The following is a 10,778-nucleotide window of genomic DNA, read 5'->3' as shown; positions in this document are numbered from 1 at the left end:
TTCCTGCTGCTGTCATTAGTCCATACAGGTAAACTCGGGTGTATTTTTCCGTTACTTGCTAACCATGAAAACGTCATTTCGTATTAGTTCTGCTTGAACTGACAGATATGTTCTGTATCGTACTTCATCATCTTTGTTGTAGGCTCTTGATATTTATCCGGATCTTTGTTCTTGCACTGTTCTTGGCATGGAGGGTGAAGCATCAAAACAACGATGCCATATGGCTGTGGGGGATGTCAGTGGTCTGCGAAATCTGGTTTGCGTTTTCTTGGCTTCTTGACCAGCTCCCTAAACTATGCCCGGTCAATCGTGCTACCGACCTTAACGTCCTGAAGGATAAGTTTGAAACACCTTCACCGAGCAACCCCACTGGGAAATCCGACCTTCCCGGAGTTGATGTGTTTGTGTCTACTGCCGATCCAGAGAAAGAACCTCCTCTGGTCACTGCTAATACCATCTTGTCCATTCTGGCTGCTGATTATCCTGTTGAGAAGCTTTCATGCTATGTCTCGGATGATGGAGGAGCCCTTCTAACGTTTGAAGCCATGGCTGAAGCTGCAAGTTTCGCCAACATGTGGGTCCCGTTCTGTCGTAAGCATAATATCGAGCCGAGGAATCCTGAATCCTACTTTAACCTGAAAAGGGATCCTTACAAGAACAAGGTGAAGCCCGATTTTGTGAAGGATCGTAGGCGGGTGAAGCGTGAGTATGACGAGTTCAAGGTTAGGGTTAACAGCTTGCCTGATTCTATTCGGCGTCGGTCCGATGCTTATCATGCTCGCGAGGAAATCAAGGCCATGAAGATGCAAAGGCAGAATCATCGAGATGATGAGCCTGTAGAGCCAGTGAAAATTCCCAAAGCCACCTGGATGGCAGATGGTACCCATTGGCCCGGAACATGGTTGCATCCTTCTCCCGACCATTCCCGTGGTGATCATGCCGGAATCATTCAGGTCTTTATCCGTTCCCAAGCTCTAAATTTTCTCAAAAATTCTGAAATTTCTTGTTGCCTTCCAAGAAAGATGATATGGAATGTTGGCAGAAAAGGGGAAAGAGCTCACTGGTAATTCATTCAATTCTCATATGTTTCTGTATTTCCCGACAATGCAGGTGATGTTGAAACCTCCAAGTGACGAGCCGTTGCACGGAACATCAGAAGGGTTTCTTGATTTGTTGGAAGTGGATATTCGTCTCCCGCTTCTTGTTTATGTTTCCCGTGAGAAGCGGCCTGGTTATGATCATAACAAGAAGGCGGGAGCCATGAATGCCCTAGTCCGAGCTTCTGCAGTCATGTCCAATGGACCTTTCATACTCAATCTTGACTGTGATCACTACATCTACAATTCTGAGGCTCTGAGAGAAGGAATGTGCTTTATGATGGATCGTGGAGGCGACCGAATCTGTTACGTTCAGTTCCCTCAACGGTTCGAAGGTATTGACCCGTCAGATCGGTATGCTAATCACAACACTGTCTTCTTCGATGTGAACATGAGAGCTCTCGATGGGCTTATGGGTCCTGTTTATGTCGGAACTGGCTGTCTCTTCAGAAGAATTGCGCTGTACGGATTTGACCCACCTCGATCCAAAGAACATCATCCCGGTTGCTGCAGTTGCTGCTTTCGCCGTCGCAAGAAGCAGACTCAAGTCCCGGAGGAAACCCGGGCCTTGAGAATGGGCGACTCTGATGACGAAGAGATGAATCTCTCTTTGATCCCAAAGAAATTCGGGAACTCGACTTTTCTCATCGATTCCATCCCGGTTGCAGAGTTCCAAGGCCGTCCTCTTGCAGATCACCCGGCCGTGAAAAATGGCCGCCCGCCCGGTGCCCTCACCATTCCCCGTGAGCTTCTTGATGCGTCAACAGTTGCAGAAGCTATTGCTGTGATCTCTTGCTGGTACGAGGACAAAACCGAGTGGGGATCTCGTATCGGTTGGATTTACGGGTCCGTGACCGAAGATGTGGTCACCGGTTACAGGATGCACAACCGTGGTTGGAGATCGGTATATTGTGTGACCAAACGTGATGCTTTCCGAGGCACTGCACCTATAAATCTGACAGATAGGCTTCATCAAGTGCTCCGATGGGCTACTGGCTCTGTCGAGATTTTCTTCTCGAGGAACAACGCTTTTCTCGCCAGCCCGCGAATGAAGATACTTCAGAGGATCGCTTACCTCAATGTCGGGATTTACCCTTTCACCTCCTTCTTCCTCATCGTCTACTGCTTCCTCCCAGCGCTCTCCCTCTTCTCGGGCCAGTTCATCGTCCAGACCCTTAACGTGACTTTCCTCACCTACCTCCTCATCATTTCCATAACCCTCTGCCTGCTGGCTCTCCTCGAGATCAAATGGTCAGGCATTTCGCTTGAAGAATGGTGGAGGAACGAGCAGTTTTGGCTCATCGGAGGAACGAGCGCTCACCTTGCAGCAGTCCTGCAGGGTCTGCTCAAAGTGGTTGCAGGGATCGAAATCTCGTTCACTCTGACGTCGAAATCCGCTGGAGATGAGAACGACGACGATTTTGCGGATCTCTACATGGTGAAATGGACTTCGCTCATGATCCCGCCCATCGTGATCATCATGGTGAATCTCATAGCCATTGCCGTAGGGTTCAGAAGGACGATATACAGCGTGATTCCGCAGTGGAGCCGGCTCATCGGGGGCGTGTTTTTCAGCTTCTGGGTGTTGGCTCATCTCTATCCGTTCGCGAAAGGGCTGATGGGACGGAGAGGAAGAACGCCGACCATTGTGTTCGTCTGGTCTGGTCTGATTGCCATCACCATTTCCCTTCTCTGGGTGGCTATCAACCCTCCTGCAGGCTCCAACCAGATCGGTGGATCTTTCACTTTCCCTTGATCTCCTCTGTTTCCCGCCCTTTTTCTTCCGCATCCCCTTCATTAGATTCGTCTGTACGGACGGATGTGGGAACAGACCGATGGTTCTCCGACAAGAGAGATGGGGTACTTAAAACTAAGATAGATAGAGTTAGTTCTCTCGGTCATGTCTTCACATTTGGGTGGTTTTTCTATTTATATTTGTTTTTTTTCTAAGACAATTTTTGTCTATTTAAATTTTGTAATCATAATTCTACCGCTAAAATATTAAATGGATCTATAATTTTCTTGCACGAGTTTCTCTGTGGCAAGTACATATATATTTTTCATATTTAATATTGAGAGTATTATATTAATTAAATAGAAATACGTTTCTAGAGATATTTACTGCTACTCAAATCGTTATAAACAAAACGAAAGAGTTAATCAAACACAAATATTTCGTATTATTTTGTCAAAAAAGAAAAAGAAATATTTCGTATTAGAATATGTCGTGCCCTCAAAGCCAGACCGCCTAGAATCCGACGGTCGGGCGGGTCGGGTTGTCGGGTACAACCGACCCGAAAACCTAATCCTGCCGAATACTGCGTCACTAAGAAACCCTACCAAAACCCCTGCAACTTCTCTGCCTCCTACCTTTTTTCCTTCTCTCTCATTTCTATGGGAAGAGATATTTTCGTGTGAATCCCTTGTTTTTCTTGCCAATCTCTTCTCCATAAACCTTGCACTGCATTTTTTAAACCTCTGGAATCGACGGAAACCGTAGATTTCTCCTTTTCTTCTTCTCGGAAAATTTTCGGGAACAACAAATGGCTCAGAAATGTGCAATTGGTATAATCTCGGCCATGGCAGCATCTGCTTCGATTGTGCAGTCCAAAGTCGCCGCCGCAGATGGTCCTTTCAATTTCCTCTCCGGCTCTTCGGCTACGCCGAGTCCTCAGCAGTCTTCTCCGCCGCCTCAATCTCAGCAGGCACCGTCGGCGTCCGGCGGAGATTCTCCGGCTCCTCCGAAGGTCCGGAATGATCATCCGAGGACGACGTCTGCTGGGTTCGATCCAGAGGCGCTTGAGCGAGGGGCCAAGGCCTTGAGGGAGATCAATAGCTCTTCTCAGGCTAAAAAGGTCTCGAATTTTTTGTTGGGTTTACGGAATTTTTCGCTGGTTGTTGAATTCTTAGTGTGTGGAAGCGTTTCGATGATTTGGCTGTGTGTAATTTGAATTTGGCGTTTTGATATTTTTTACAGAAGCAAATGAATTCCATAATTGTCTATACATTAGAGGCCAAGTAGCTCTGCGAAATTTCTTATAACACCAAAAGCTCAAGTCTTTTTCTATTAAAAGGCTAAGGCGTATTTTCAATGATAGTAATTTATATTGTGAATCTATAGAATAACGATTTGAGCCTAAAGTTTTTCTATGGAAAAAAATCATTGGATGCATCAGAATTTCGTTCTCTTATGAGTGGTGCTTTTTGGTGATTGTTGTATTGTAGGTATTTGAAGTTATAAAGAAGCAAGAAGAGACGAGGCAATCTGAGTTTGCTGCAAAGGCGCAAGAATTCAAAGCAATGCAAGCCCAAGCTGAAACCGTGAGATTAACTAGCCATAATTTCATTGTCCATGGATTGGTTGTAGATTCTCTTTGGTGGTAGGACCTTGTCCATGAATTTTGTCACCAGTAGTTTGGTGTATCCCTGGCGGTAGTTTGGCGGAACTGTGTTCGATTCCTACTTAAGAAAATTGTGGTCTATGAGCATCCCAAAGACGTGCTCATGTTGTTTTACGTTTTACAGGAGAGACAAAGGGTGATATATGATGAACAGAAAAAACTTGCTCAGCACCAAGCGCAAACAAAATCGCAGATGGCTCGCTATGAAGACGAGCTTGCGAGAAAGAGGATGCAGGCACATAACTACCTAAAACATTTTACTTATTATCACAACAATTTTTTTTCCTCTCCATCTTAACAATATCTCCTGTTACAGGCAGAGAATGAACTTCAAAGAGCAAGAAATCAAGAGCTTGTGAAACTGCAAGAAGAATCAGCAATTCGGCAGGAACAGGCTCGGAGAGCTACCGAGGAACAGATTCAGGCACAGAGGCGGCAAACGGAGAGGGAAAAGGCTGAGATAGAGCGAGAAACAATCCGGGTCAAGGCTATAGCTGAAGCAGAAGGGAGAGCCCATGAGGCAAGGCTTGCCGAAGATGTAAACAGGAGAATGCTTGTAGATCGTGCAAATGCAGAAAGGGAGAAATGGGTTGCTGCCATAAATACTACATTCGATCATATCGGAGGTATGGCATTAAGGATAAACTTGGTGTCTTTTGCTTTAATACAACCCTTTTTTTTTGGATTTTACATGTAATCGCATTCCCAGGGTAAGTCTGTATGCAAACTAGATATCCCACATCAGCAGTTAGTCTTAATGCTGCATTTTATGACTTACTGATAGGAATGGATGTGCATGTCATATGATGTCCCCATCTATAGATGCTATTGTGATATCATTTTTTTTTGTTTAGCAGTTGACGACTTTTCCTTTTTTTTCCCTAGGGGGCTTGCGTGCCATTTTGACAGATCAAAACAAGCTGGTTGTTGCTGTTGGGGGAGTAACTGCCCTTGCAGCAGGGATTTACACAACTAGGTAAATAATGGATATGTAATCTGATGCATGGCTAAGCTTCCTAGTTTACTTGTTTCTCGTGTGTTCTTCTGTGAAAGGCGTATTCCTTCTTATGTAATTGTTTCATCACACTGACATATGCTTTTGAAATGGGACTTCGAACTTAACTTAATTTCTTGTTGCAGGGAAGGTGCCAAAGTGATCTGGAGTTATGTAGACAGAATATTAGGACAACCATCACTAATAAGAGAATCGTCAAGAGGAAAGTACCCTTGGTCTGGTGTGATTTCTCGTGCAATGTCCACTTTACGGGCTGGTAGTAAGGAGTCAGCATCGAAAACCGGAAATGGTTTTGGTGATGTTATTTTGCACCCATCTCTTCAAAAGAGAATCGAACAACTAGCTAATGCAACTGCCAACACAAAATCCCACCAGGCACCTTTCCGCAATATGCTGTTCTATGGCCCTCCAGGAACTGGGAAAACAATGGCTGCCCGGGAGCTGGCTCGTAAATCTGTATGTATTCTCTCCATTGCTGTCTACAAGTTATCGGAAAATGTAATATATCCTCTAGGGTATATATGCATTCTATTAGGGTAGAGTTAATATCTTACAGCCAAATCTGAATTTGAACTTGATTGATTGCATAAAATATAACCATATGATTTTGGTTTATTTATTTTTTTATCTCATTCTAGCGTCTGTATACATTGCATTGCAGGGGTTGGACTATGCATTGATGACTGGTGGAGATGTTGCTCCGCTCGGGCCTCAGGCTGTTACAAAGATACACCAACTATTCGATTGGGCCAAAAAGTCTAAGAGAGGCTTGTTGCTCTTCATTGATGAAGCCGATGCGTTTTTGTGCGAGTACGTGACTTACTAAATCGTCTTTCTAGTTGTGTAATGATCATATCATTTCTTGGTTACATTATCCTGTGCTCCAGGATTCAATCTGTTACATACATCACGATATCCTGTTGATTGATATCGTTCTAACTTCTAACCGTTGAAAAGTCTAAAACTTTTGAACTCTTACATGTGTTTTGAAATTCGACAGGCGGAACAAAACATACATGAGTGAAGCTCAAAGGAGTGCACTAAATGCCCTTCTATTCCGGACGGGCGACCAGTCCAAAGACATAGTCCTAGCACTTGCCACGAACCGGCCTGGTGACCTGGACTCGGCCGTGTCTGACCGTGTTGACGAAGTTCTCGAGTTCCCTCTCCCGGGAGAAGAAGAGCGTTTCAAGCTTCTGAAGCTCTATCTGGACAAGTACATTGCCAAGGCCGGTCCAAGAAAACCGGGTTTATTCTCCAGCCTCTTCAAGAAAGAGCAGCAAAAGATCGAGATAAAGGGCGTGACCGATGATATACTGAAGGAAGCGGCCGCGAAAGCGGAGGGATTTTCTGGTAGAGAAATCGCGAAATTGATGGCTAGCGTTCAGGCAGCCGTGTACGGGAGCGAGAGCTGCGTCTTGGACCCTGACCTTTTCAGAGAGGTCGTGGATTACAAAGTCGCAGAGCATCAGCAAAGAAGAAAACTTGCCGGTTCTGATTCGGGTAACAAGAAATAAATGAACAAGGCAAAGAGTTGACCAAAAAAAAGTGTGAAACCCTGCAATCGTTTCAGAGGGTTAGAGGCAGAGTGCTGATTTAAATCGTGTTCTCCTTGGTTGAAAGGAAAGATTTTTGTTATTGCTTAGGTTCTTTTTTTTTTTAAATTCCTTTGGCATTTCTTTGTCAAGGCTATTCATTCATGAGCCTCCTCCTTGGTTCTATTTGTAACCAAATGGCAAAACTCTTATGCCCTTCTGAGTAATCTTCTACTCATCAGTTTTAACACCATTTTTTTTTATCAGCTTCCAGCCAGTAATCAAGGACCAGTTGAAGAAAAACAGCAAGATCTTTTGTTTTTTAGCCAAGGGCATCGAAATTGCAAAAAAAAAGTCCTCCATGAAAAAGAAATTTAGATAGCTGCATAAAGATTAGCACCCTGTTCCTGAACTCTTGCGGAGCAGTAGCACCACTCCAACCTTGCATCACTATCTGCCACGAAGAGTTGCGGCGAGCTGAATACAGATATCTGAAAGGAATCCATGCTGAAGGCAGTAGCAAGACTCACACTTAAACGAATGTGACTGAAACCCTTTATTGTGTGCCAGCGAGTAGATGGAAATACAAAGAGATACACGCGATTCTGTATGATTTCACAGACACAAAATGGGTAAAACAGGAGAATGAACAAATGCCCGAAAACAAAGACTTTGACTTCAGGTTTGGTCTAGTGATGGTGATCTTGGACATAGCGGAGGCCACAGTACTTGCAGACAGCAGGCTCGTCCAAGTCAAGGCATATGAACTCAATGGGATGACCCAGGGCCGGATCAGTGTCTGCATGTTAAACACGATATATCAATCAGTGTCTTTATCCTCTCAAAAATCATATATCGAACCCCTTCCCAAATTTATGACTTCCCTTATTTTGTAGACCGACACTTAGCTAATATGGGGCAAAAAACACATCTTGTACTGACTAGCATACAAGAGAAATGAAAAGAGAACAAACCTCCTTCACAAGCAACAATCCTTCCCTCAACTATGATAGGCGGGACTTCATTGATGAGTTCCATTGGTGATTTCTTACTCGTGTCCTGTAAAGATACAAGTACTTCATCATAATGTTCTTGCTATGTGATGCTGCCAGAAAATGGGTAAAAGAATAGTTGCAGTAAGAAATTTTATGATGCGATGCGAGTCATTTATAAAAGTACAACACCATATTTGGAAAAGTACACAAAGATGATACTTGACGACAACAGTTCTGGGAATATTTAGCCAAGAGCAACTCTTACAGCAGAGCACAATGTCAACCAAGTGAAGGTATTCAGATCCCAATCAAACAACAAAAATGTAAAGCATGAAATGTCTCATCTTCAACTAGGACTAAAGCGTGACAATCCTAGGCCTTTGCAACAAAACCCAAGTAAGGCAGCTATTTAAATTACGTCGCTCAACACCAGGAAGAGCGACTGCTCAACATGCCACACATCGCGATCCAAACCTAAAAAACGATCCCCCCCCCCCCCCCAGGTAAAAATTGTCATAAAGTTCACAGAAAATTAGATTAAGAAGCGTGAGACCGAATCAAATATATATCAGATTCGGAAGCAAAAAGCCGCGAAGATGACGATTATGGATTGACGGAAAGGGAGGAGTACCTGCATCCATTTGGCGGTATGATTGCTGACTTGAGCTCCGACGAGGCTGTGGTTCCTTCTGGACAAAGGCAGAATTTGCGATCGGATTAGGGTTTTCAGGAGACTCGACGCCATTCGCTCCGACACCAACGAAGAGACCGAAGAGGGGAAAGAAGAGGAGGCCAAGGAAAGACGAGGCGAGTGCGTAGAAGAATCTAAGGGAGAGAGGCCTGAGCGCTCAGTCATGGGCCTACCGGACCGGCCCTCGAAATATGGATCGTATATATATTGCTATAAATTGTTAAGTACTTTTGTAGTTTAGGGATGGCTTTTGGCTAATAATCCAATAACCGAATCGATTTTGAATTGAATAACGTACAGCTATAATCGAACCGAGTTATATATGAAATTGAATAGTTATGTTTTTTTTAAAACCGAAAAAATCGAAATCGAACCGAATCGAATAAAAAAATAAACGAAAAATCGTAAAAAAAATTTAAAAAATTGAGTATTTTTATCATAACTTAACAGAACTCAAACCAAATATAATCAAACCGAATCGAACGGAATTCAATGTAAAAACTGAATAGTTAACCGAATATAATCAAACCGAATCGAACAGAATTCAATGTAAAAAACAAACAATTATAGTTTTTTAAAACTGAAATAACTGAATCGAACCTGAACTGAAACCCGATTAAGCCACCGTAAATACAAGACAAAACATTATTAAACCTCGATATTAGTTGGACCTAAAATTCAAACAAGAAAAAGAAAAGAAAAATTCTTGTCACAAACCCATAGCAAATATTTTATTTAGTTTTTTTTTGTCATACAAACTTATTGAAAGACAAAACAGAGAACACTTAGAAACAAACACTCCCAAAAACAAGACAACAACACAGTCGTTTTTTTTTTTTTTTTGGTTTCTCGTACTAAACATATCAAGACATTACTTGCTGCAACCGATCAACTTAACAGATCTCATTCAGGAGCAACCGCGACAAGCTGTTTGCCGACGTTCTTACCATGGAAGAGTCCAATCAGAGCGGAAGGGCCAGACTCGAGTCCTTCAGCTACGTCCTCAACGTACGTTATCTTCCCTTCTCTTATGTACGGGAGCACAAAGTCCAAGAACTTGGAATGCCTGTCAAAGTAATCAAATACCACGAACCCTTCGATTCGGATCCTGTTGTAGATTATGGTGGTCAGGTTGTGTACTCCTTCCGGGTTTTCGAGGTTGTACTGCGATATCATTCCACATACCGCAATCCGCCCGTTCATCCTCATGTTTACAAGCACTGCATCCAGCATTTTCCCGCCCACGTTCTCAAAGTATATGTCGATGCCTTCCGGGAAACACCTATTCGAGAATTTTCCACCCGAGAGGGTTTAGTGGGAGTCTGATTGATTATATATGATCGTAAGATGAACTAAAAGCAGTGTTTACTGACCTCTTCAGGGCAGCAGCAAGGTCGGGCTCTTCCTTGTAGTTAAATGCATCGTCAAATCCAAACTTATTCTTCAAGAGATCAACCTTACAAGGCGAAGAATTAAGGAAATGGGTCAGTTACTGCTACCCCGAGATAGAACTAGAGTTCAAGTAAGTCTGCTTCTGCTCGTTTCCATACCTTTTCTTTACTTCCAGCACTTCCAACGACATAGCAACCCATCATCTTTGCAAATTGTCCCACAAGCTGACCAACTGCACCCGATGCAGCCGACACAAAGACATATTCCCCTTTCTTAGGAGTACATATTTCATAAAACCCAGCATAGGCGGTCATACCGGGCATACCTGTCAGGAGAAATGAAAAGCCATTAAGGATTTTGAATGATAAACTACTAACAACTTTAAGAGCATTAGCCATCCAAACCATTTCAGTAGTTTTTATGTGAAAACTCAATGCCTTGCAAATGCATGAACCAGACAAACATGTAACCTATTCCTATTCACCGAGGCAAGACCATTATTATATCTATCTCAGGCCAAAACACAATCTCGCATAACAAAACACCCCAAACATAGGATATAATTAAACACCTAAAGCCCTTTCTCATCAAGTTACAATCTTTTTGGGTAACAAAGTAGCTTACATGAATGAAGAGGAATAACCAAGGAATG

General features: G+C 43.3%; 3 protein-coding genes and 1 pseudogene across 3 annotated transcripts in view; 2 read left to right on the top strand and 2 right to left on the bottom strand.

The window, feature by feature from the left end:
* The window catches only part of LOC104802923, a 4,410-nt pseudogene extending 1,243 nt beyond the window's left edge, over positions 1-3,167 (top strand).
* A 279-nt stretch (positions 3,168-3,446) lies between these two features.
* LOC104802922 (ATPase family AAA domain-containing protein 3-like) lies at positions 3,447-7,296 on the top strand. Its single transcript, XM_010526746.2, has 8 exons — positions 3,447-3,952; positions 4,323-4,418; positions 4,623-4,733; positions 4,815-5,124; positions 5,384-5,474; positions 5,639-5,969; positions 6,175-6,323; positions 6,514-7,296. Exons 1-8 carry the CDS (start codon positions 3,641-3,643, stop codon positions 7,028-7,030), a joined length of 1,917 nt encoding a protein of 638 aa, XP_010525048.1. The 5' UTR covers positions 3,447-3,640; the 3' UTR covers positions 7,031-7,296.
* A 260-nt stretch (positions 7,297-7,556) lies between these two features.
* On the bottom strand, positions 7,557-8,849 carry LOC104802920 (NADH dehydrogenase [ubiquinone] iron-sulfur protein 6, mitochondrial-like). The gene is made up of 3 exons (XM_010526745.2): positions 8,675-8,849; positions 8,023-8,107; positions 7,557-7,847 (listed from the first exon to the last, which is right to left on the bottom strand). The coding sequence occupies exons 1-3, from the start codon at positions 8,786-8,788 to the stop codon at positions 7,738-7,740; spliced, it is 309 nt and encodes a 102-aa protein (XP_010525047.1). The 5' UTR covers positions 8,789-8,849; the 3' UTR covers positions 7,557-7,737.
* Positions 8,850-9,437: 588 nt separating this feature from the next.
* The window catches only part of LOC104802919 (NADP-dependent alkenal double bond reductase P1-like), a 2,328-nt gene continuing 987 nt past the window's right edge, over positions 9,438-10,778 (bottom strand). The window contains exons 3-5 of the mRNA XM_010526744.2: positions 10,285-10,451; positions 10,108-10,190; positions 9,438-10,016 (exon numbers count right to left, since the gene is read on the bottom strand). Coding sequence (XP_010525046.1) covers positions 9,638-10,016; positions 10,108-10,190; positions 10,285-10,451 — 629 coding nt within the window. The 3' untranslated portion in view covers positions 9,438-9,637. The remainder of the gene's footprint in view (positions 10,017-10,107; positions 10,191-10,284; positions 10,452-10,778) is intronic.

The sequence above is a fragment of the Tarenaya hassleriana genome, unplaced genomic scaffold, assembly GCF_000463585.1.
Source record: "Tarenaya hassleriana unplaced genomic scaffold, ASM46358v1 Cleome8, whole genome shotgun sequence".
Classification (NCBI taxonomy): Eukaryota; Viridiplantae; Streptophyta; class Magnoliopsida; order Brassicales; family Cleomaceae; genus Tarenaya; species Tarenaya hassleriana.
The sequence above is the reverse complement of the archived record's forward strand: the minus strand, read 5'-3'. Positions and strand labels throughout refer to the sequence as shown.

What these genes read in the sequence shown, in the direction of transcription:
- LOC104802922 (XM_010526746.2), top strand. Translation starts at nt 3,641, where the DNA reads ATGGCTCAGAAATGTGCAATTGGTATAATCTCGGCCATGGCAGCATCT. An exon ending in TTGCGAGAAAGAGGATGCAG is followed by an intron (nt 4,734 to 4,814) that starts GCACATAACTAC and finishes CTCCTGTTACAG; the next exon opens with GCAGAGAATGAACTTCAAAG. An exon ending in GCAGGGATTTACACAACTAG is followed by an intron (nt 5,475 to 5,638) that starts GTAAATAATGGA and finishes TTCTTGTTGCAG; the next exon opens with GGAAGGTGCCAAAGTGATCT.
- LOC104802920 (XM_010526745.2), bottom strand. Translation starts at nt 8,788, where the DNA reads ATGGCGTCGAGTCTCCTGAAAACCCTAATCCGATCGCAAATTCTGCCT. An exon ending in ATACCGCCAAATGGATGCAG is followed by an intron (nt 8,108 to 8,674) that starts GTACTCCTCCCT and finishes GTATCTTTACAG; the next exon opens with GACACGAGTAAGAAATCACC. An exon ending in GATTGTTGCTTGTGAAGGAG is followed by an intron (nt 7,848 to 8,022) that starts GTTTGTTCTCTT and finishes TTTAACATGCAG; the next exon opens with ACACTGATCCGGCCCTGGGT.